The 26,000-nt window shown below is 44.8% G+C and overlaps 1 protein-coding gene across 1 annotated transcript in view; it reads left to right on the top strand.

The window, feature by feature from the left end:
* The window catches only part of nkain2 (sodium/potassium transporting ATPase interacting 2), a 123,369-nt gene that overhangs the window by 85,584 nt on the left and 11,785 nt on the right, over positions 1–26,000 (top strand). The window contains exon 4 of the mRNA XM_018742546.2: positions 7,283–7,483. Within this exon, the coding sequence (XP_018598062.1) occupies positions 7,283–7,483 (201 nt within the window). The remainder of the gene's footprint in view (positions 1–7,282; positions 7,484–26,000) is intronic.

Genomic DNA, 26,000 nt, shown 5'->3' with positions numbered 1-26,000 from the left:
TCTGCAAGTTTGTCATCAATATCTCCACAGAGCATAATTTATTCAGCCAATCACCGCAGCGAGTGGTTTCCGTTCCCGAACGTGGTTGGTCAGCAAATCTTACACCCCAAAGCTCTTTGTAAGTTTTCGAAGCTGGTTGTTCAGCAAATCTTATACCACAGGGATCTTTATCTGTCTCGTGCAGTATGTTTGGAAGAAAGACTGCGCTGCTTTTTGGAGCGAGGAGCCAGCCGTAGAGAATGCGCAACTGGTGTGCACCTGGTCTTTCTTGTCGAGTAAACCCGGAGGGCTGCTCAGCTGCAGTCCTGAAGGACTGAGCCCAAGAGCTCTACCTCCAGCACCGTAGCGGAATAGACAAGCAAAAGACTAAGCAACAATGACTGACGAACCTCATGTAATTAAGGGACGTATAGCATCCAGTGGTCTGGGACCATTCCCTCTGTGTCTTCCGTGCTCCCGCCAGGTCGAATTCCTGTCCTCGAAGGAAGCCCAAAGCAAAGCAAGCCTGCCCTGAGAATACCAATGAATTCCTAGCACAAAAGAATGAACGGGGGGAAACAAAACACCCTGTTGTGCGATTTAAGAGATTTGCCGTTCCCAGATCACGGCCCGATATGCTGTGTTGATCAATAAGGACCCGGAACGGAATCCCGCAAGATTCCGGTCCGATTTGAGCTCCCCTCGACGGTTTTATTCTTGCCAGCGCGAGACCTAATGACTCAGATTAGAAGACAAAGGAGTGTTTGTCTGCGGCAATTTCCATATGTATGTAGTTAAGAGATGTTTTGCCTCTGGTGCTGAATATTTAGATAAAAGGATTGAAATATTCATAACCGCCAATGTTTCCTGGTCCTGTTAATGGTTACTACTTCTCTCTTTATAGACACATTCTGCAGACAATGTCGGCTTTTCCCCGGACAAATGACGAGGCTTAGCCGTCTCCTGATTAGCCACGGATTGGCTGGAGCTGCGTGGTACTGTCTGCTATTATTTTAATCATGGCAAATTAATTCAGTTTGACTAAATGAGCTAATTTCATGGGCCTGCGAGCAGACAAAACTCTCAAACTGGCAGGAATTGTCTGCTGTGCACCAACTGGAAAAAGAACACCGCGGATCCCGGGACGTGGTCTTGTTTACACCAGAGGAAAGACCGCGTTCTGGTCGTTGGCGTGGATACAGCTGGACTGTAACGGATTCTCCTCTTAAGTTATTATATCATTGAAGAGCGGAAGCCTCAGTGCAGGGATATATGGACGGTGTGTTTTTCAGCAGCTTTGCGTCTCATTAAAACACGAGTCTAAGTTTCCCTCATATACGCTCGCCAAATAGAGCGCCTGCAGGGGTCACTGTTTTGGTTTGTCTCTCAAACAATTTATTTCCTCGTTAAGACGTTGTCTGCGGATCGTGTCCTACTGTCCCCTCACGATCATTAAAAATCCCATGCCTTTCCTTGGGAACGAGCCTTCGTGGCTAATCCAACATCCTGGCCATCGTTTGGTGCACCTCACATTATCTGCCACCTAACCTTACCGTGGTATAATTGGCCGACTTATCCCCCGTCTCGCTACCTTTGCTAATGGGCGACAAGTTTTCTGGCACTTAGCGGCTGCTGTGAATCTCCCCTGTTGGTTTGGCATGTTACCGAGAGTAGGGACTCCTTTTTTCCGTAAAAAGGCACAGCGTGAGCTCATCAACAGCGTTAAATAAATGCGTCAAATCGTCATTACAGCCTTTTAGTTTGGAGCACTGAGCACGCAGATGGCCTTTGAGCTCGTCGCTGCAGGGGCAGCCTGGGGAAATTCATCCCTTTCTTCTGGGTGTACGTTCCTCCAGCGCTGCCTACATGGAGGCCATTTGAGAGGTAGTCTCTAAATGTTCCCTCTGAGACGGCGGGCATCGACCCAACAGAGTGTGCCATGCCGAGAGCTGAGAAGAGTCACTCATATTTTACTTCTCACATTAGGATCCGGCTTTACATCTCCCCCGAGAGCGCGCAGCTCTCTGGAAATTAAACATGAAAATGGATTCTAAAAATATCCGCTGGTGAAATTCTCTGCAAATCTGGGTTCCGGGTTTTGACCGTACCCAACGTGGTTCGTCATCGGCTCTATCTGCTCTGCGGAGGCCGAGGTCACGCTGAACTTTAACTGTGTAAGTAGAGGTACTTCCAAAAATGGGACCAACAAACACCAAACAGCAGTCTTAAAACAGAGCAGTCCTCTTTACACTTCTGTATAATTAACTGTATTTAGCTTTAGGTTGAAGAAGTCCTTAATTTTAATGTCACTTTTTACTCCTTTCACTTTTTACTCATTATGACAGGCCATCCTCTTGAGAAACACCGTTCTGAATAAAACATTTTATTAGGAAAAGACTATCAAACCTCTCCCTAGACAGTGCGCTGCAGACGAAGCTAATCATTCTGTTGAGTCTTTGAATAAAGTCGCTCCGTTCGTATTTTCAAATAAGCGTCTGTTCTTTCTCTTGTAGACATGTCAGATTCTCGACGCGTGTCTTGTGCATCTTTGTGTTTATTTTTTCTCCTTCAGACAATACGGGAGAAGGAATCTGTGGCCTAATTCGGTCAGCGTGCCCCCCCCCCCCCCCCCGTTAAGCTTCCCGCTCCCCCTGCGTGGCCGAAGATAATAACCATTTGACATTTGAGTGAATCTGTTGACCTTTGTTTGCCGATACCTGCTTCTCACTTATCTGCTGCATTATGTTTTTCTTTAAGCTGAAAGAAAGTCAAAAAGTTATTAAGTTTTTTTTCCTATTTGACACTTGTCCAAACTTGAAATTAATTTGCACAGCTGGATGTCTTACTGGAGGGCCCTTTCTGGGACACAAACCAGCGACCTTCAGGATCAGTTCTACATCCTGACCTTCTAATAGCAGTCTTTTTTCTTAGCACGATTAAAAAATTCCAGACGAGGCTGAGAGGTAACTGTCCTCGTGTTGTGAATGGTTGGGTTACGCATTTTCAAAGATAAAAAGCAATAAATACAAAAATACTAATAATACAGATCAATAAATACAAGTAATTTAGTAATAAATACAAACTGAATGGTAATATTAAAATTAAAAATATCAAAACCTTCTTTCACTGTCGTGGCTAAAATATATCTGAAATTTTTACAGAACCAGACTCTGCAATAAACCTTTTATTGCACATGACTTGGTTGTAAAAGTGACTTTAGAGGTGCAGACTAAACAAACTATGAATAAACTTGTGGTCCTAGTTGTGTTCATGAGACGAGGAGCCAGCGGGTAGATGAGTCCTTTACTCCTGCATGTTAGTTCTCCAGCAACAAAATACTTCTGGGGCTGTTTAAAGCAATGCATATCTTTTTAACGCTCACAGCAAAGACATCAAGCTGAATTTACTGCTAGTAAATGCCACCATGGTCCTTCACACATTCACACCTCCTGGGAGAGGGGAGCAGACAGCAGGGAACAACTGACAACCAACTCAGGGATTTAGTTTTCACTGCAGCTTGAACAGATCCCTCCCAGAAACATCTCTGGACTGTTCTCCAACAATAGCTCCTTTATTTTAGAGCCATAAAGTGTGGATTATGCCAGAAACAGAAGTCTACAGATTCATGGGTCCAAGTTTCCAAAAAAGTCCTATTTTTATACCATTCAGGACATTACTGATTTGGGCTCCCCTTGATGCGGAGCCCAAATCAGTAATGTCCTGAATGGTAAAAAAAAATAAATAACAATTACAGTACGTATCAGTAATAATTTATCTGAAAAATTTTGTTATATTGTTGAAAAATATTATTATAAAACCTGTTACATAGTTTATTTGTACTTTTAGCCAATGTTTTTATACATTCTGAACCTATGTAAGGAGCTGAAAATTGTTCACTTCTGTATAACAGCCACATGCTTCATAATGAGTCCCAAACTCACAAGTTTCTAGTAACAAGTCCTGCCTCTTCACCACTGCCTACATCAGTATTTCTGGCTACCTGCTGTCCTTTAGGTTTAGCATTTCCACACCAAGCAAAAGTGTGTTTTTTTTAATTAAGCCTGTTTAATCAGTGCTGCTTGGGTTAATGTTCAATGCTCACAATCATGATGAACACATGGAGCTATTTATCATAGTGTGTGTATATATATATATATATATACATACAGGTATATATTCATTTAGCATACAGTTTTCTGAGCTGAGCAAGTATTTATTCATTGATATAGCTGGGTAATTTTTACTGGCACAGTTTTAGGGGAAGTACTTTGCTCAACAGTGCAACAGCTCAAAGTGGGATTCAAACCTGCAACCTTTGGATCCAATAGCAGCAACTCTAACCACTACGCTACCAGCTGCATATACATATACCTACTTTATGTACATATACACATATATATTGATATACATACATGTGTATATATAGATAGAGTGAATTTTTTATTTTCAGTGACACTCGAAATATCATGAAGTATTTTTCTGTTTTTCCTGATAGAGCCTTCAGTAGTCCGGCACTTGAAAGGCAGAGTACCATGAGAAAGGCCTTTATCTGATACGCTGTTGTCTCAGCTGTCTTCCTCTTAAGCTCTTCTGTGACTTTGTACTGAAGTGTTAAAAGCCACAAAAGCTGATCTTGATCTCTTTCTGGGCTCTGCTGGGGGATTTTGGCCCCTCTTACTACATGAAAAGAGCACGAAACCTCTCCGTGTCTTCGCCACTGCCCGCGTCCCGCGCTTTCACTGGCAACTGGCATTTCTTCCTTTTGTTTGTGCTGAAAGTCCGGGCCCGCTGCAAATGCCAGGGAAACATCAGGCCCACAAACGGTAAATCAATAAGACCTTTTAGAAATTGAGACATTAGGAGTGAATATAATATCATGCACCAGTTAAAAAAAAAAAAACAGGTTTACTTGCTCACACTGAGCAACTTCAGCGCTAAAAAGGCTTTTGAAGACAGATTTAAATGCGCCCAATTTATTTTCAAAGGCGGTTTCCATTCCAAATGATTTTAATCGTGTAGAATTTAATTAAAGTAAATGTAATTGATTTTAAGAAACTGCTAAAACTGGATAAAAACACAGCTTTAAAGTGACAACTCATTAGCGAGACTGAGAAGCAATTAATTTCTAGAGGAAGTGTCACGAACTCTCATACGAAGGTTTGTAATCCTCGTATTGTTTGATTTGAACCTCAAATCATTTAGCATATTTAGCAGTTCCGCTGCATTTGAGACTACTTTTCTGTACCACGGATGACGGAGTCCAGTTCCTCGTACTGTCGGCATGAACGTCCCTCAGTATTGCTGCCCTCACATCCCTTAGAGTTTTGCCTGTTGAGCCAGTGGCCTTGAATACATTTGCTCGAACTGCAATTTAGAGCCCATTTACAGCTGCATTTCGCAGGCAGCCGTAGCAGTCGATGGTGGGCGAGGTCAGCGGCTGCTCTCAAACCAAGCGTCCTGCCATTACCTTAATGTTAAACAGCAAATAGCCTTGGTATCTGCGCAACGTCTCCCGTGGACTGCAGCCGAGCGTTGTGCGCCGTCCTGCGTAATGCTCTCCGCTCATTGGTCCCGGGTGGTGCGAACAGCGCTGGAGATAATGGAATGAGCGTCAAAAGCATGTCAATCAAGCTTCCCCGTTGCGTGCGAGATGGAGCCGTGATGAGGTTACCGTCCAGGCCCCTTGGATCTAACTACAGGCAGATAGGGTTTCTTCGGCACAGCAGACATTCCCGAACATGGGAGATGACCGCAGCGGGACCTCTCCCGCCACACACTCTCGATTTCAATCTCTGGTCTCTGGTAGCTTCTCGAGCTGTGACTGAAGTTGACTTTTGGGCGTGCTGCCAACTTTGAGCAACACAACGGGGGTGTGTTGGCCCTCATTCGGACATATAAGGCAAATCCCAATAGTCATTTGTCCGCTTTACACGGAGCTGCAGGCTCGGCAACGCCACCTGACAGGCCTCTTTCAGACTGCGTTCCTCCTGTTCTCTTTAGAACCTGTTGAGGTACAAGGTGGGGGAGCAGACCGCGGTTTTTTGGGCCTTCATTTTTGTCATTTTCGTCTCCTCGCTGCCATTAATGACTCAATCAGTGGCACGGCAGTTCACTACGTGGGAGTCGCTCAGTCATCCGGAGGGATGCGGTCGCATCGGCAGCAAAGGCACGTAGCTCGTTTTGCCCGGAAAGCCAAGGCGGCGTGCACGAGCATTTACATTTTTCTATGATCTTCACTGCTTGTTTTTTTGCCCAGAAATGCAAATGAATTCATGACTCAATGTTTTACTATCAAGCAAATTGGAGGCTCACACGTGTCAAATGTGTTCCGTTTTGCTCAAGCAATACTAAGATTTAAAAAGATTGTGGGGGTGACGGAGACTTCAAGCACAATGTCGATGTACAGACATTGGAACCTGTGTCTTTATATGCCCGTCACGCCGAGCTTTCTTGCAACACGTGAACGTACGCTTCTCTCACAGAGCCGTAATCCCCGGTTTGTGTCCCTGGCGAAGGCCCAGCCAACCAGGGTTTTACAAAGACTTCTCCACATCAGTCCCTGGGTAGCAAAGGGCTGAGATGGCACACGGGAGTGCCCACCTGGGATTTGAGAAATGGGATTTCTTATGGCGCTTGACAGCAGAATTAATGGCATGCAAAAACCCAACACACGTTGGCTTGCTTTCGCTTTCCACCAACTTTAATGTTGTTCGTAGCTAATAGCCTTACTAGAAACGGCGTACATAATTACAGCATGTTCGGCAGAGCTTTTAGTGTTGGAGATGATAGAATAATGTATTTCAGGAGGGATGTTTACATAGTGGATTTTTGCAGGAACGACCGATTTCATTAAAACAAAAAAAAAAATAAAGTAAAATAAAATGCCGTAGATGAGTCAATAATTCCAAAGAAAATTTGCGTTTAATAAATGTAGTGCATAAAATCATTTTGCCTGCAGTTATTTTCTGTTTCCATTGATACAAAAGAGGCAAAAATTAATTTCCATTTCCGTGACCGCCGTTCCATACCAACAGGCGTGTTTTACTCTGATTATAATATTCCTAAGTCCTGACTGCTTGACCTACATTGTGAAATCAGTCAGCGCTGAGGTGTAATCTAGCTGAAGCTCAGCACATAATTGCACTGACTGCAGAATTGGCCTTCTGAGCGCTCAGACTCTTCCTCTAAGCAGCAGCTGAGCATCTGCATATTTTCCAGGGACATTGTTCCTGCGTCATTAGCTCGTGTCGCTGAGTTTTTGTTTTGCTCTAACTAGAGGCTCTTCCCGTTTCCCCGTCTGCAGGACACTGACCTGATCATGACCTTTAACATCTCAATGCACCGCTCCTGGTGGATGGAGAATGGGCCAGGTTGTCGGGTGACCCCGGTGACCCCACCGCCTTCCTGGGCCCCTGAGGACCACCGTTACATCAGCATCTCTGGCTGTCTGCTGGAGTACCAGTATGTGGAGGTCGCCCACAGCTCACTGCAGATCATCTTGGCGGTAAGCAGGCCTGGCCTTCCCCTTCCTCCGCTGCGAATCCGCTCCTGTGGTGAGAGTGCACAAGTCTGCCCCAGGAGATAAAATACAAGTTTTTGAGCCAAGCAACAACCCCACAGGCATGCAAATGGTCGTGTCAAACAGGCCAAATGGTATTTATGAGCAAAGGGGCCCTTCTGTTGGACCTTTAGGAAGGTGATCAGGCATCTGGAGCATGTCAGTTACAAACAGGCTGGCTTGCGGGACAAGAGGACACCAACTCGGAATTACTTGTTTTGATCGCTCTTAATTCTGGAAGTTTTAGCCTGGGTGGGTTGATGGGGCAAAGGGAATCAAAACACCAGGCTGAGATTCAAATGCTCTCCAGAAGAGGTCCCTTCTCATTGTCAAACCTGGGCTTAAATAAGGTTGACTGGTAGCGTAGTGGTTAAAGTGACTGCCTTTGGACCCAAAGGTTGCAGGGTTGAGCCTCACTTCCAGCTGCAGTACCCTTGAGCAAGGTACATACTCTGAATTGCTCCAGTAAAATTACCCAGCTGTATAAATGGGTAAATAATTGTAAGTTGCTTTGGAGAAAAGTGTCAGCTCAATGAATGAATGTAAATAGGGTAGTCATGGCAACTAGGTGCTTGCTAACTGTAACTGGCTGTATGGGTTAGGGTAACATGTTGACCAACATGGTAAGTTGGTGTGTGTGTGTGTGTAAGGTTCTGCGTATGGCAATGCGTTATGCCTTTTAGTAGAATGTTAATGTGCGCATGGTGTGTTCTGTATGCTTGCGAGCATTGTGTTCTATATATGGGCCTCTGTCTTCCTTTGTCCCACAGCAAATGTTCACGTGCATAAAAAAAAATGTAAGTAGAAAAAAAAAAACTCATGTGACCTGGAAAAACATGGACTCTGGCTTAGCAGCTGCGATTTGCGTCACCATGGGAAGGTCTGCTCCTTTTCCGCTCTTTGTAGTTCCAGTTTTTTATTGCCCTGTATGATTCCTCAAGTAAGACAATCAGAAATGAAAAAGCAGCCCCTGTCTACGAGCTCACGGCACATTCAGCCCATCATCATAATTACAGACTCGACGCTGAACGTTAGCAAGCGGAATCCTCGCGTTCACCAAGGTGTTCGCCACGCGCCGTGTAATTAGCGGCATGTGTTTATGAAACAGAGCCCAAGGCCCGGCGGCGAGGAAGTGAGCGCAGGTGTGCTGCAGAACCTCTCGGAAAGGTTACCTCTCCAGGCGACTCCGGTGCGCCTGGAACATCCTTGTTTTGACGTACGGCGGGCTTTAGCGTCACCGCCAAGGGCGCCGGTTGCTGACGTCACGGACGAGTAGGACAGCCGCTATTATCGTACACGTCAAGGGTAATTACTGCACATTTTGTGTTAACGGTAACGACTAAAGCATTTCGGATTCTCTGTTAAATCCGCTTTGTGTAGAGACCCACAGGTGTATGAATGCAGACCCCCCCCCCCCGTTCAGTATGGAACTACGTGCAGAGCTACACTTCACTCATAAAACGGTTTTAGTCATAAGAGGCCTTTTGATAAACAGCAGAATTGTAGCTATCTGAACGGAATTAGCGTTTTTTTTTTTTTTTTTTTTTTTCTGCCCGGCTAATTCTTACAAAACTGTAAGCTGGAATTTGTGTTGCAGAATGTCCTTCATGTTTAAAAAGATCACGGTCACATCGCCATTGTGTTGTGAGTTTCAAAGGACACATGGAAAAAAAAATTTCATTTAAAACCATAAAGTAAGCTTGAGTTGTTCAGGTAAATACGCACGCATGCACACTGTCTGAAACCGCTTGTCCTGAGTGGGGTCACGGCGAGCGGGAGCCTAACACGGTAATACAGGGCATAAGGCTGGATGGGGAGGGGACGCACCCCGGACGGGATGCCAGTCCGCTGCACGGCACCCCAAGCGGGACTCGAACCCCAGACCTGCAAGAGAGCAGATCCCAGCCAAATCTGCTGTGCCACCGCACCTCCTCATATATATATATAAAATACATATATATATACACACAAACATGACAGAAACTGAGGGTATACATATATATATATATATACACACACCCTCAGTTTCTGTCATATTTGTATATGCTGTAGAGCAGTGTATGTTGCTGCATGATCATTTCTCAGCCGTGTTAGTATGGGGGCTGGTTCTGTACAGTACATCATATTTGACACACTATTTATTTAAATAGCGCTGGATTACAGTAGTGAGTAATGAAGGGGCAAAAAGCTGTAATAGCTGTAGTTAAGACTTGCTTTCCAGTATTAAAAATAGCTGTATACAGTTCCAGTCAAAAGTTTGAGTACACTTGCTGGCGCTAGTTTTTTTCCATAAATGGAATGGTTCTAAGTCAAGGTGATTACTCCGAGTTGTCCTTCACCTTCCTTATTGACCCGATAGTCCTTGTATAACTTTGAGTTATCCAGCCAGGTAGTCACCTTGCTGAAAAGTGAAGTCGTGCATCATTATTAGCCATAGTCCTCGTGGAAGGGCATGCCTGTGAAGTGCTATGATAGCCATGCTGGTTGAGATTGTCATGGACTTGGCGAACATCACCAAGTCAGTGAGCGCTAAAGCAGCACCAGACCATGACCCTGTCTCCTCCATGCTGGCCAGTGGGAACCACACGGGCACAACTCTTGCGCTTATATTGTTTCTCACAAAGACTCAGCTGTTCAGCCCGAATATTTAAAATTTTGACTCATCGGCCCATAAGAACGACTTTTGACGGCACTCAAACTTTTGACCGGTGCTGTTTTTATTAACACATACAGTATTAGCATTTGCATATGCAGTGCATGGTGTTATAAAACACAAAGGGAAAATGGGATCAATGGCAAGTTTGTCTGATGATCAGTAGTTACATTCAGGGTTTATCGTGACATCAGCATCACTTACTGTAACTGACTAATCGCAAAAACAGTGACTGCAGCAGTCAGCAAGGCGACCAGTGACACGTCAGTCTGACAGTGACTGAATTAAGCACATCCAGATTTGACAAAGGAGGCAAGACATCTCCGTGTTATCAGAAGGCAGAGACTTGAAAAAATCTACTACTATTAAAGTGTTTTGGAAACGCTTTACAATTCTATTAGTATTTTTTATGCATCATATCACCGACTTCAACTGCAAATGTTCAGATTTTTTATAAAGACCGCTTTTCACAGATAAGATATTTTTCTAAGCAAAAATGCACAAAGATAATTAAAATGGTTTTGACACTTACACAGCAATACGGAATTCATATTTCTGTGGGCTAATTTAAATCACATTAATTCCAGATTATGGCTAGAGTACCACAGCTGTACAGCACTTCTAAATTTAAATTTCGGACAAACTAAATTATTGTAATTATTCTTAATTATTCTTCGAACTTTTGTTAAGGAGTGTAAAAAACAGCTCATAGCCACTGAATCATATATGTTAGAACATTAAAATGAATCACTTATAATGGGGTAAACAAAAATTCATTGGTATGAACTTTATTATATCTCCATTTTACAGAAGAACATGCAGAATTAGTCGCTACCGCACTCAGATGAACATTGATTATTATCATGGGCACAGTGTAAACATATGTGGGTGTTTTTAGTTTGTTTTTCAATTTTTCGGCCCACGTTCCCTTAAATCCAAGAAGGATGATGGAAAATGACAGAGGTTGATTTTATGTGTGTAGGAGGGAGAAGGGAGAGATGGAGTTGTCTGAGAAACCGACACCTTTGCTCACTTTTCCGTAGCCGGTGTCAGGAGCGAACGTCCAGACTTGGACCCTTGCGTTCCTCTGAATAGGGGTCTCGCTCTGCACCGATCGATAACTGCAACAAATGTGTGGGCTACTTATTCAGGGTCTACGGTATTTTTGCAGTCACGCTGCCGGTACGACAAGTAAGACAGAGGTTGTAAAACCGAACTTATGTTCAAAAAGCTGCTGGTTCAAATCCCAGGATGGGCCTCACCATGCTCTAAAGTGCTTACTTTACCTGGAACTCTTTATATATTTTTTAATCCTTCGTGTACATGGGTGAATGTGTGAAGGCTATGCATGTCTCTTTCGCTAAAAGCATCTTCTCAAAGCAGTTTTCATAATGTTAACCTGCTTTAGCACTGCTGGTGTAGCATCACAGGAGGCTTTCTTTATTGGGAATTGCTTTGGCACTCATGCAGCTGTGAAAACAGGTGAAGTTTGAGGTGTAAACTTTACAGGTCACCCTGGACGAGGGCGTCCGGTAAGCAAATAGGCAGTGCAACGCGAGGCAGCGGTGGAGGAATCAGTCACAGAGGTGAACGGTTGTCCCTCTGGAGCCGCGGTTACCTTTGCAGAGGCAGATGTGGATTGATGTCGCGGCGATGGGAGCCGCGGCGATGTGTCAGCGTGAGCGATGGCCCTGTTCCCGACGGACCCATTCAAAGCAAACGTCCAGCCAGGGCATGCATTTGTAAAACCCTGCATCTCGCACGACCCGAGTCCCTGCCCTCGCGAAGCCGGGGCGATTTCCTCCTCCACGTCGATGCTGTCGATCGCCGGCCGATTCTGTAATCGCAGGCAGGGGAGCGGGGAGAGGGATGGTCGATACGCACTCTCGGGCCTGCGCAGCGATCGTGAAACGTGGGAAGCCCGCTTGACCGGAACCTGTGTTACAAAGGACGGTGGTGGGACGGTCCGGTTCACTAACGGGAAATATAAAGATGGAATTACACGTGGAAACCCAGGGAGAAGACTGTGCTGTCGGTAGCTAAACGAGTAGAATTAGTCCCAAATAATCACAATATTTTTGTTTTCTTTCATCTGGCTTTTCCATCACAATATCATTGTTTTGTCTGGGCATTTCTGTGGTCCGCCCTTCTCAAGTGGAGAGGCGGAGCCTGACTCAGCGATTTTGCATTAGCGTACATTTCCTAGGGCGAGCGGAAATAACCGGTCGCAGAACGGAGCTGTCAATGTTTACACAAGGGGGCCTTTTTCTCCCGCGCAGACCAGCACGGGTGGAACGAGGAACGTTCCAGAACAAAATCACATTGCGCCCCCCGCTCACGCCTCCCTTTATTTCCTCCGTATTTCCCACCATCTAAATGAATGTAAAAAATAAACTGTTTTAATTGTGTTCGCCTGAATAATCAACATTGTCAATCTCCCCCCCCCCACCACCTCTCAGATAGATAATAAATGGCTTTGTTTTCACACATAAAAATTGCAGAGTTGGGGGGGGGGGGTGATGACTTATTCATTATCTTCTGCAAAATGAATAAGTGTGTGTTTGATCAGTTAGCTGTGGAGACAAACCGCTCCCTTCTTCTCTCTGCGTGACAAGAACACAATTGATCCACAAATTTTAGTTGTCTTGCTCTTTCATTAAAATACATCGTTTGACAGCATACAAAGTACTAAGTAATAATTTCTTATCTCATATTTATTAATGAAAATAACCTGCAGGTTAATTTAATTCAGTAATATCCATGAAAATGTGCTTCACGAACAGACCCACGATTTGAACTACAACAGCGACAGTTCGTTGCCCCCCCCCCCCCCCCCACCTCACCCCCCCCCCCCCCCCCCAGCAGTTTTGCAGTGAGATAATTATGAGGATTATGGGACTCACATCTTAAGAGGACCACTACTTCACTGTCAACTTGGAAGTTTATTTATTTATTTTTTTTAATGGCCTTGGGAGGCTCGGACGCAGCTCTTTATTTATTTATTTACTTATTTATTTATTTTACTCATTTATTGGGGGTCCCATTGTCTCTGCAGCCCAGCGGCGCTGCAGCAGCTAAGTTAATGAGGTTTGCCTGTGAGCCGGGAGGACAACGCTCCTCCATCCTCCTGCTTACGACCGGCGTGGGCATTAGCACAGCCGCACGCATCATTACACCATAAGGAAGCCTCAGTTTGAAAGTAATTAAATCGATATGTGTAATAATAAGAGCCGCACGGCGCGGCTAATGCAAATCCGCAGATGGTCTTTTCACGGTGTTCCGTCTCTTTCTGTTCCTCCTCCGTGGGAAGGAAGTTCCACTTTGGGGGAGGATGGGCTCGGCGGAGACTCTCGGTGGCAGACAGGTGAAGCCGTGACACCCCCTTTCGGTAGCCCCCCCACCCGGCGCCCTGGGCGTTGTCACAGTGACACAATCAACACGAGACTGCGGGCTGCAGAACGGCGCCGAGGGAGCATACGTTGCGGCTGCCTCCTGCGCCTGGGGCCTCCTGCGCGTTCCATTGCGATTTCACACTTTACAATGTTTTTTTTTCTCTCCTGCCACCAATTAGGGCAACACCACCTCCCCCCTTTCCCCAGCGAGGGAATGATCATTTACGGAGAACGCGCGATGTTCCGTGGGACTTGGGAGGGAGCCGAGGAATAACAGACATTCAGACGATGTTCTGTGAAGAATGTGGCTGCAGTGCATTGTGGGATTGTTTCATCAAGCAGCGGGATGACTGAGAGTGCTGTACCACTTTATTAATTCGTTACCCGCTGTATCTATACATAGAATGGGTACGGGAGATATACTGATAGCTCATAAAAGGTAGAGTACATCACTTAATGTATTGTTACAGGCTAAATAAGCCCTAAAACACCCATGTGTAGAATTGCGTTGCCAGTCCCAGAATAACAGTCCTTCGCAGTCTATCCCCGTTAGCGTTAAACACCTTGGTATCCATGTGGACGAGGTCGTAAGTAACCGATCTCCTCCAGTGACTCTTTAGGGGAGAGAGACGGAACCCTCGCCTTCTGCCCCCCGGTCCTATGTCTCCTTTCCCAACGGTCCAATTCGTGCAACCGTCAGCCGAGCAGCTGGATGAGGGTCTGGGGCACCTGGGAAAGTTGGCAAATGGGCCACGTCTGGTGCACGGTGCCAGCTCTGACGTCATCAAGATGTGGGCCAAATTCGCCACGTGAGTCCATCAAGAAGAGACCCCAATGTGTTTTCAAGACAGAAGTATATTTACAGGAAAGCAGTCCTGCAGTGAGAGCCATTTTTAGGCATTTCAGTAGCTCTAACTAAAGAGGTAAAGAGGTCATCCATCACTGCCATTAAAATAGTGAAATCCAGAAATGTAGGCCCCCGTGCGTATTCCATCATACACAGTGCACGGTTTCTGCTGGTCAGTATATTAACAATATGTCTTTTTTATAGAGCACCTTTGCTTTGTTTGTTCAATCAGTCACTTTCCACCTGGTGTCCTTGGGTGAAGGAGTCACCGCTTTGTTATTTATTAGTGCTGAAGGCTGCACAGACATTAGAGGAATAACCTTACGGTAAGTAACCTGAAACAAGATGGCTGTGGTAGGACACCAAAAAGACCTCTAAGAATTAAAGAGTCCTGCACAGCGGGACAGAAAATATCCGTTTTTTTTGTTATACAGGTAGTCCCAGGTCTTACGGTGGGGTCCCGTTCGGATGACCTCATCATGAGTCGCCTTGATCATGTTGTAAATCCCCTTGTACTGATGAACTGTAAGGGTATAAAGAAACAATTAACATGCATGAATGCAATATGTATGATTGGGCTTTGTTATATTTTTTTCAGTAATTCATACATTTATATTTTTATACATCAATAAATGTTACCTGACCCCACGGCCCAGGGGGCGTAAGGCACCAGTGCTATCCGCTATGCCATCGCGCTGATCTATTTTGGAGCTGTGACAGCAATTACTATTATATTATTTTTTAATTTTTAAAATGAATGTATGCTATGAATCTCCTAAAAGCGTTGTTGCCTCCCAGCTTTAAGGTCTTGGTATCATTAAGATCTTCCATTCATGAAATCTGCAGGACTTAACACACCCTTACAGTAACCGTCGTGCTTAACTTGTCCTTAGAGAAGGACTAATATTTAAGTTGTTTTTACTGAAAGAACCTGTCTCGCTGCCCACACTTCTCAACTCCTCCATCATAGCCTCCGGCTCGAACCCTGAACACGACACTCCTCCGCACAGCAAAAAGACCTTTGAAGGAACTTTAATAAATGACTCCGTTGGTGTAGGATGCAGATATGCTTATGGGAATGGTTTACATGGCACTCATAATCAATCAGGCCTTGTTTAATTACACATGGGTGTCTATTTGGTAATGCATTTTCCCTTTTTTGTTATGTTTTTTCGCCGTTCGAGAATGTGTGTCTGTAATTGTTTAGAAAAGAGCTTAGCACAGGGTCATTAACTGTGCGATTAAAGCAACGGCTCTACTCAGCCTGCGATTCCCGTTCATCACTCTCTTCAGCCGAAATCCATTTTGTCAAGAGTGAGGGTAGCCGATAATCGGCTTTTTCGGGATTCTGTTTACAAACCTCAGCGTTGAGCTCGGCCTCCTCGGCAATGCTGTAGCGTTGCGAAAAAATAGAAAATTGCTTAGTTCTTGCCACTCTGTCACTTTCTGCATTATTGGTACGTTTTAGGTGTGCTGTTACTATGTGAGAACATATGCTTACGTTTATTTGCTTTTTACTTGCTGTTCAGTAAATACTGGCTTCCCATGTTATGAACTATGAAGTTACACGTTTTTGCAGATGCAAACACTTTCCAGTTTATTTATGTTTTTATAACTGTATTTCCTTCACCACCCTATTTTCTAAAATTTTTGCTTTTGTGAAGCCAAGGCAACCCATACTTATGGTCCCAGCCAATAATTGGCAGTAAAACACTCTCAGACAGGACAGGAGCGTGGGATCACCTTATTTCAAGTCACTTCCACTGTTTTTTTCTTATACAAATCGAGTCAAGAATAGACTTCTGGTCCCAGTTGTGTTTGTCAAGTGAGGGGCCAGAGTAATTTGCCATAGACTTTTACAGGTGTAACCATTTGTACAGCTCATTAAGTAGTAATACTTTGTGAGAAATTCGGGCTAATCACGTTTTTGAGCCTACAGCGATTCCCTGCCTTGGTTTTGAACCTGTCACATCTGAGTCCTGTTCCTGTCCAGCCTTTCCAGCCATCATTCAAATGTCTGCGGAAGCCTGCTGAAAGTTGGGCTGGACCGACATCCTTAGTGAGATCCCAGAAGACATAAAAATGCGTCCTCTGAAGAGCAAAACTGGAAAAAAAAAAACTCCCACAATTCCTCTAATAATCTCAGGGTAGGTGGGACAGTACTGCCTTCAAGGAGAATGGAATGAGCTGTCATTCAGGGCAAAATCAGATGGTGCTTCTTTTTTTGCCCGTGGGTTTCGATTTAAGTGAATATGAAATAAAAGTGGGAAGCTATACATCGGTCCGTTTGTGTACTTGTGAAGTTCGCGGGCTGCGGAGCACGTATGAAATAGTCTTCTAAGCCGTCATTCCATTAGCCGCACGTGCCGAGAGGAAAAGGAGAGCTTGTATGAATTTTGACAGGCCCATATGTCCAGAGGGAAAGGAATCAATTGGTCTCCTTATGTGTCAGTCCCTCAAGACACCAGCAGATATGATCAGAAGCCTACATTGCAATTCAGGACTAATTGTTGTGCTGAAGCCGAGGGCCCCGTAACCTATCGCCGCATCGGCAGGTAATGGGTCGCGTCTGTTATTCCGCAGGAAATGGGAAATATTAACACGGGATCATGTTTCCCAGTAGGTGTAAGGCAAAGAGTGTCTTCTGTGTTCTATTTCACTCTCATCCCCCTCAGGGATGGATGGTGTGAGGGAGGGAAAGGGGGCATGGGTGGTGCGGGGGGGGGAGGGCTCCTACGCCACCAAATGATGTAAGCCGGGGCCTGATCGACGGAGGATCTGATATCGCCAGGGTTCCGGGGCAAGTTTGAGCTTCGCATCCGATAAGCCGGGGAGATGCGCAGCTCTAGAGGTGAAGCCAGACCCGTTTTTGAAATGTCAGGAAAATGCAGCAGATCCAGAGAGGTGCTTCACGACACCCCGTCCTCCGAACGGCCTCCTTGCTCCGTCACTTTAATTAAGGAAGCTCGGCAGGCTGGCCTCCTATGTGGCCAGGCTTCCCGTAATGCCTCGCACCACCAACTCCGGCTGATTACTGCCGGCGCGAGAGGGGAAAACAGTCTCATTGGACCCGGGAGCAGACGAGGACCGTTTTAATAAATTGTGGGTTCTGCCCACGAGAAGAAAAAAACCCCCCGTTGTCAGAACTGCTCATTGCTGTTACTGTGCGCAGTTTTTATAATACGGCCGTTCTGACTTATAACCAGTCAAATTTGTCCTTGTAATAAGGACGGCATTCAGCTCGTTGGCCCCATTTGTCGGCCACGACAAAAGTGCGTGCAGCACGCTTTTGTGAGGTTAGCAGCAAATAAGTGCCCATCTCATGATCATTTTGAATGCATTTCGCTGTGCTTTATATGTCATAATAAAGGGCCAATAAGCCTTTGTTCCTGCAAAGTGTAAATAGCATGGAGTACAGTGTAGAACCAGCACTGCCTCCAATAAGAAGCAAAGACAAAGGACGAAAATCTCCCCGGGGTTTTCGTACAGATCGATAATCTGGAAGTGTGACAATATTCTCAGCGTATTCTAATGAACGACTCGTGTACACTTGTAATGTGGGAGATTACCATCGTTTTACCGTCATTTGCTTTGATGTTGCTTTCTTTCTCTTTTTTCCCTCCATCTGAATTATTTATCTGTGCCTGGAGCGGAGGAGAGATGCATTCTGGGATGTCACCAGTGTTCTCGACGTGCGGATCCCTTCCTGGACGTCTCCCCCCCTCCCCGTCTTATTATCTCACAGGCTGCTCACTGTGTGACACCGAGACTGTTTGTGTGCATTCCTTTTCTACATGGAGGTCGCGGCGAGGAGCCATTTTAGCGTCTCCTCCGTAGACCGATCCTATCTGGATTGCTATTAGTTTCTGGCTGAATCCTCAGAATGCCAAACGTGCAGCCACTTGATGCTTTCTGGTCTGCGGTGCATTAGCAGAAAGGGGCTACGCGGGCATGGTGTTCAGAGCTGCATTTTGGCGAAGATCAATGCGGAGATGCCCGAATGCATTACTGCAAACGGCGGGCAATTATGCTCCCGGGTCCGAGAGTCGGCTTTTTACAGCAAGCAATCAATCCCTGCAACAATGGACATGGGACTTAAGGGCCGCATAATGAATTATTACCAAGTGAATGCAAGGAGCCTCGGTTAATCCAATATGATTTTTCCACTGGAAAAATTAGGTGCGGATGACATAACGCAGCCCACGGGCCCCGTAGTAGCAGGTCGCCAAACATCGATAGGTAAGGAGAGCGGGGCCCAGTTTAAGACCCTCTCGTGTGAGCCGTATCTCCACAGCTAACTGCTTTTCAACACAGTAGGCATATATTTTATCGTGTGGGGTGGTGTCGCTGGGACGGCAAGACGCGCGGTGGTTAAGGACACTGTGACCCGGGGACCGGGTAGGCCCCTCAACTCTAAAGAATCCAGGATGAAGATAGTGAGTCAGTTCATCAGTATGGCGGAGAACAAATGTTGGGCCGTTTCAGCCCATTATCATTTTGTGTTGTACGCATTGTCATTATATGCTAGGTCGTTTTCCCCTGCAGACCCAGGTTCCACAAATCACTGTAGTAATTCCATTGTTTTTATGACGCGGTGCATTGGTCAAGAACATAACCATCACACATGGTCGACTCCATAAAAGAGTCAGATGGAATGGGTTGCAACCCAACGTGTCTTCCATACCGATCCAGAACATGTTCATTTGAATCCAGCAATTATCTAAATTGTATTTTCATAGCCCTGAGCAGAATAGTTAACCTGAATTTGCTAAGTTTAAAATATCCAGCTCTATAAATGGAGAAAACTGTAATGTGATAAAAGTGTTGGCAAAGTAATAATCATGAATTCGATATTATGACCGATGATGACCATTTCTAGGTCACATAGCTGTAGTCACGACATCAAAACCACAGACAAAGGACTCACAAGGGGTCCGAAGTGGAAATCTCTCCGGTTCTCATTCTTGGCCCCCATTATGGTGGAATGATCTTCCCCTGTCTCTCAGAGCTGCTGAATCCCTCCAAGCATTCATGAAGGGTCTCAGAACCAGAATACTTCTGACCCATTTCCACCCCATACTCATGCTCCATCAGCTTTGTAAGTTATTCCCTCACCATCTGTTACTTTTATCTATGCATTGTTCTATTTTTATGCCACTTCTATAGGTATCTACCTGCGCACGTGTGCTGAGAAAATGATGGTGTCAAACAAATAAGCTGCGCTTTAATCATCATATTTTTGTATCTAAGCCCTCTGACTGTTGCGCAACGCACCTTGGTTTACTTTGAGCTGAACATCGCTTTGGAGAAAAGTGTCTGCTAAATGCATGAATGCAAATGTAAATGTAAAATGCGCAATTAGAGCTAAACATAAGCACGTGTGCTACTCTGCCTTGGGTAGTGGCTGGGGAGGCTTTCAGACATCCACCTCAGTTGAAAAAAGAAACAAAAAAATGTTCCCGGATAAATATCAAACAAGCGCAGGCACAGCCAGTTTGTCACGGAAACCCAAGGAGAAGGCGACGGCCTGGTGCTGAGAGCGCCGCAATCGCCGTGTCACCGTGGAAGCCATTTTCCCCGAAGGCTAAGTGCCTACTCAATTGTGAAAGTGGAAAATTGGGCCTGATATGTGTTGTTGGAAAATCAAAGTAACGCTAAGGGAAAGGTGCCCTCCTCTTTGCTCAGTTTCAATCGGCGAATTCAGCCATTTGTCAAGATTGCACAGTTGATATAATGCATTGATTTATCGCCTGTTGCCGCTTTGCGGTCGCCTGCCGTTGCGGGATACGGGCGTCGGCAAATGAAGACGGCACTTCAGACGGCTTAGAATCCCCTCCGAGTAACGCCTCAAATGAGACCTTTTCGAGAGCGGTCCGGCGCGTTCCGCACGTTTCCAACTTTTGACGATTAAAGGCACCTCACTCCAATTTTCTTATTCCCTCCAGAAGTAAAGGTTAGCACGGGCTAATCCTTTATGTTTATTTGGCAAACTTCAACCAAGGGACTTAATTGAGATTTGCTCTTTCAAGAATAACTGTATTTCCGTGATATGCGCGCAGCTTTCTAAAATGGCGAAATGAGTTCGGACGAGTCGTCGTCGCCGGGTGGGCGAAGCGTCGTTCCGGCCTCGCTGAGGCCTAGCGCGTCTCACTTTTCAAGGGCAGCCTTTATGGGGGAGCATGATGAAACTTGTGACATTCACGCCGAAACACCACGAGGAGGACATGCGTGGAAGACGGAGGAGTCCTGCGTGGCAGGTTTTGACAGTGTTTGTCAGTTTCTTTATACCCTCTTTTTTATAAGCTCTATAAACAGAATACATGTATATATCTGCATGGCATGACAGTATAAAGTAAATTGTCTGTTATTAAAAGTGATGGCTAACTGAGTGGGGGTATTGGTTCCAGTGATGATGTAATACTTCTCAGAATACGGTCTGACAAACCAAACCTTTCCTTGTGTTGCTTTTTATTTATTTGACAGCTGTCCAAGGCACCTTACAGCGTTATTCTTGTGTAATGAGCTACTCGCAGTTATTCGCTCATTTATACGACTTGCAATTTTTTTTTTCTTTTTTACTGAACCAATTCAGGGTCAGTGTTTTGATCAAGGGCCTTACGGTCGGAGTGGGGATTGAAACCCAAGTACATTCATTGGAAAGGAAGTGTTCTAACCACCACTCCACCTGCTGCCCATTTTCCTTACGGCAGAACTCGGGTCGAGGACAAGGACCACGCGAGCGAGTCGGGGGGTTCGCTCTCAGCCACAACTGAGGATGATAGGATGGTTCATTTGGCAGCCTAATAAGAGCAATGCCAATGTGTGATTTGCCTAGATTTAGGGGCATCGGACCCTCCTGATTTACCCAGATTTAGGGACACCGGACCCTCCTGTTTCGATGTGGCGCGACTAATTCAGATAAAGAATTTGATGTGGGTAGTGAAGGCAGGCATGGAGCAAAAGCGCTCTCCACTTCAGCTGTGGCGGTTTGCCAAGAACGAAGAGGTCTGTTTTGATTAGGGTAAAAAATGGCCTTTCATAGACACTAGCTGGATGGCAATTTATCAATAAGTGTTATATTTGCTGTATTAAGTAGAAATCACCTGAAATGGTTTTTTTTCAAGTGTTTTCGGGAGGCTTTGTTAGCGGAGCTCTCGCCGAGCATACCAAACCACTTCCGACGATGCTTTGCTTCACTCTGTCACTGTCTGCGCAAAATTCCAAAACCGATTTATCAAAGCGCGGCCGCTCGATAAAATGGTACACGTACTTATCTGTGAAACTATGCGACGAGACAATGAAGTAATCGCCACCGGCTCAAATAGAAGAGCACTAAATTGAGACCTGCTCTTAATTTAAAGTGAGTCAGACCATTAATATTCATAATAAACACTGCGAAAGATGAAAAATGCCTACCAACCAGTCTTTGGCCTGCGCGTTAGCATACAGTATGTACTTTGACCTGTTTCCGTTCACTTCTGGACATGACACACGTTTATGTCGAATGTTAGGTTTTATGCCCTGCAGTGGAAAACCCTCCAGGTTCTACCCTGCTTCGTGCCTCGTGTCTCCAGGACAGGCCACCGCGACCCAGCATTGGACAAATGGTTATTGACAATGGAAAAACTTCAAGATTTATACAGAGTTTTCATTCTGTTTTTATTCTATTTGTATTTGGTGTGCTTGTCCTGTTTTCAGCCAACGGTAGCTTGAGGGATTTCTTCGAAATCAGAGGACTTGGGTTTGAATCCTCTCCTGCTGTAGTGCCCTTCATCAAGGTTCTCGCCTTGATTTGCTCCACTAAAAAAATTACCCTGCTGCGCGGAGGGATAATCTTCCTAAGTAGCTTAGCGTACCACTAAACGTAGTAAGTCTATTTGGAGAAAAGTTTCAGCTAAGCGAATGTGACAAATAGCCTGGTTTGCCAGACAAGGGGACACACACTCGGGTTTCTGGATTCACGAGACTTTTTTTTTTTTTTTTTTTTTTCTGGAATTCTTTGGCTGGATGAGCTGGATCTGCTCTGCTTCTCCATCACTTGCTCCAGGGCAAGTCCCTTCTCACTGTGAAGCAGACTTAAAAGGGGGAGTCATGGCAACTAGGTGTTTGTGTTAGGGTGCCATGGTGACCAGCATGGTAAGGTGTTGGTATGTGTTCCATCTATGGTACTGGTAATGTTTTACGCTCCATACTGCAATTTTCACATGTCCTACATATGTGTTTGCGTTTTTTCTGTATACTGTATATGAGTACATGTTCTGCCTTCTTGCGTGCCGCGACGAGTCTCAATAGTAATAAGCTTTGTGGAGATAAGAATTGTGGGTCCAGCTGTCCATTTGATATGTGACACTATTTCTGCACGTTCCCACCATTTCCTATTACGCCGACCGTGTAATATATACGGAATAGGATTCACTTTATTTCACATCCTGAAATTCTGCTTGACTTTATTGCAATGAGCTGTGAAACGCAGCCAGGCCCACTTTACTTTGTAAGTGCCTTAAAAAAATATATATAATCGGGTTTTTGTGTCAAGTGCCTGGTTTTACTAGGGCTGCGACATGAGTGTTGGATCCATTTAACGGGTTTTATTGAGTCTGCGCTGCAGCATTTGGCCTTGACGGGACAGCGATGTTTTGGAGAAGAGTTCCGTGAAAAGCCGTCGTTCGGGAACAAAAAACACACGTTTACAGGAGGGAGATTTACACGTGGGGGAAAATGACCCTGCCACTAGCCTGTAAAACACCCCCGGTTGTGGTCTGTAAACGCTGTAGAGTGGAGATGAGGCTGGGCATGAGGAAGACAAGAGTCAAGGGTACGAGAATTACAATGCCTGAAGCGCTGGAGGAACTCGGCAGTCTGAAACGCATCCCTGCGGCGGGACGGGAGGGGAGTGGGCGACGGCCCACACAGGGAGGCTCGGCGAAACGCGCACATTTCTCACTTCTTTTTTCCCAAGGAAATCGAAGATTAGAAGCAGGAGGCCCATTATCGACGTAGCGTTTTAAATCTTTGATGTGACTTCTCCTCACAAACGCCAGTTATGAATAAGATATGTTTCTGGAAACTTGGTCTGCATTGCGAGGTTTTGAACTGAACTCCCCACAGAAGCTTAAATTACTTTTCTTAGAGTAGGATTTCATACTGAACAGTTTTCCTTCACTGTCACAATATACATGGAGAATGTGAAATAATAATAATAATAAAAAAAAACTTCTTTACACCTTTAGATAAATCTGGAATATGTATTACATGGAATAAGATTTTCATCTTTCTTTTACAGTCACAAAATAAAATAGAAATGGGCAATTCTGTGACAATATGACAGGCAAATCCTATGAAAGACGCTGTGCTCCTTTATGAAATAGTTGTCATTTCACTTGCAGGAAGACTTTTACCCATTTATACAGATGGATATTATGAAGCAATTCAGGTCAAGTGAGTTTCTCAAGGGTACCATAGCTGTTCTCCTTCTGGGGCTTCCACCTACAACCTTTCGATCACCTCACGGAGCTGTGGTTTGGGTCTACAGCCGCACCGCCAGTTATTATCTTTTATTAGAGGCCCTTTTCCTCGCAGAAGCTGTGACTCTATCGGACATTTTAGTGAATTTTCCTTTGAACGGGCACATGGGGGGGGTCGGCTCCTGGGTTGACACCATGTTGAAATAATGCCTCTGTGCAGGGCTGTCTCTAGTGGGGTGAATGGTAGCGGTGATTCCAGGGGCCCACACCTGGAGAGGGCCCACGAAAATTCCAGCGGTAATTAGTTTTTATTTTATTTTAAAGGTGGGGCAGAGCAATATTCTTTCAGGGGTTCCAGAATTCCTATCTACACCACTGCCTTTATGGAACAATAAAAGAGAAGTGTCTGAAACCCCAGTGAAGTTCAACATGTTTATTAACGTGTGAAACATCTCCACTTTATTTCCTGCATATCTCCAGCTTTGCTTTGGGGACAGATGCTCATGTCTCTGCGATTACATGAAGTACTGTACTTTTAATGAACGAAAGGGAACTTGCTCACAACAACACAGGAACAGAATCAATACGCAGAGAAACGCAAATACATACAGATACAATTAAATGCAGGAGAAGGGCAGAAGATTATAATATTTAGTAGGCGTGATCGTGCTGCACTATCTGAGAAATTCTGAACAGGTGAACAGATGTTCCAAAATACACGTGAATTATGATGCGAGTGGTATGTTAACATTTCTAGCAGAAATAAGTCAGTCACTTGAGTATACCATGTATTTGTGGAAGGAGCTTCTGGGGTACACCATACTTCAGCATTATAAGTCGCTTTGGAGAAAAGAAATAGATGAGAATCAATAAATGTAAATAAGACACATGTTCTTGCCGGATGCGTAACAATAATCAACAAATGTTGATTCCTCGTCAAGAACGGAATTTATGTTGTGATTTAATGGGTTCACAGAAGGGGAAAAATAAACATTTATGTTAAAGATCTTTTGAATAGCTGGATGAACGCCATTCCGGAATGGTCAGTTTTATTATTAGTTTGGGTGTTGTTCATTCCAGGGGCAGCAGGACACATCCAGCACATCTTAAAAAGGCCCCTTTAGGCCTCAGTCGTTACCTTTCCTGTTGGCTCTCCATATCATTAACATACCACCTCCATTCTAGATTTGAAATCAGTTACACTTCAGATTTTTATTATGATTATTTTTATTACTAGTTGTGAGGGGTAGCAGGTAACATGGTTATCTGTTGCCTTACGTTTGAAATAACGGAAAGATTTGGAACCGAATTCCTGCTCCTGCTATAGTGCTCATGATCAATGGTACAGATACACTAGAAATTACCCAGCTATATAAAAGAGTAAAGCACTGTAAATAATTTAGTATACAAATCTGTAGTTCCACGCTGCACTGGAGAAACGTCTCAGATAAATGTAAATGAATTAGAATAACCAGTGTATCTTTGTAATGCACAGTTGACGGCTCAGTATTTTCATTCATGATGAACACAGCGGAGCGAAGCCTGCTTTTAGAAGTCATATTCTAACCTGGGCTCCTCCTGAGGTCAGCCAGCGGTCAGGTATTCCATTAAGCCATGAGCTGCTGGAAATGTTCACAGTCACTGTCGGAGGTTTGCATTAGACAGGTAAGCTGTGTTTTATCTGTAAAAAAATATCTTACAGTTTTGGAGAGCCTATAAACTTTTTCGAAAAAGCCAGGATTGGGGGAAAAGGCAATTTGCCACATTCTGGTTTAACCGTGTGGGTGGAAGCAGTGTGTCCTTTGTGATCTGCTCAGTGAATAACTCACATTTGGAGCAGCCTAATAGGAATAATACAAAGGAAAGGGCGTGCGGGGCCACACTGATTTTGGACAGCTGAAAAGGACCTTTTCACACTTAGTGAGACAATCACAGCGGAAAGACTTCTATATCTCTCAAAGCCTTCCAGATCAATACATTCAACATGTATCAGCGCCCTGCTTCTAAAGACCTGCAGTGGTGCAGAGCTATTCAGATTTATGTAAATGTGCCCAGTTTGAGGAAGCTGTTGTTCTTAATTTGTACCAAAGTCATTACAGTCCTAAGT

Source organism: Scleropages formosus, chromosome 1 (genome assembly GCF_900964775.1).
Source record: "Scleropages formosus chromosome 1, fSclFor1.1, whole genome shotgun sequence".
NCBI lineage: Eukaryota > Metazoa > Chordata > Actinopteri > Osteoglossiformes > Osteoglossidae > Scleropages > Scleropages formosus.
Note: the sequence above shows the minus strand (reverse complement) of the source record. Positions and strands in the feature narration are given on the sequence as shown.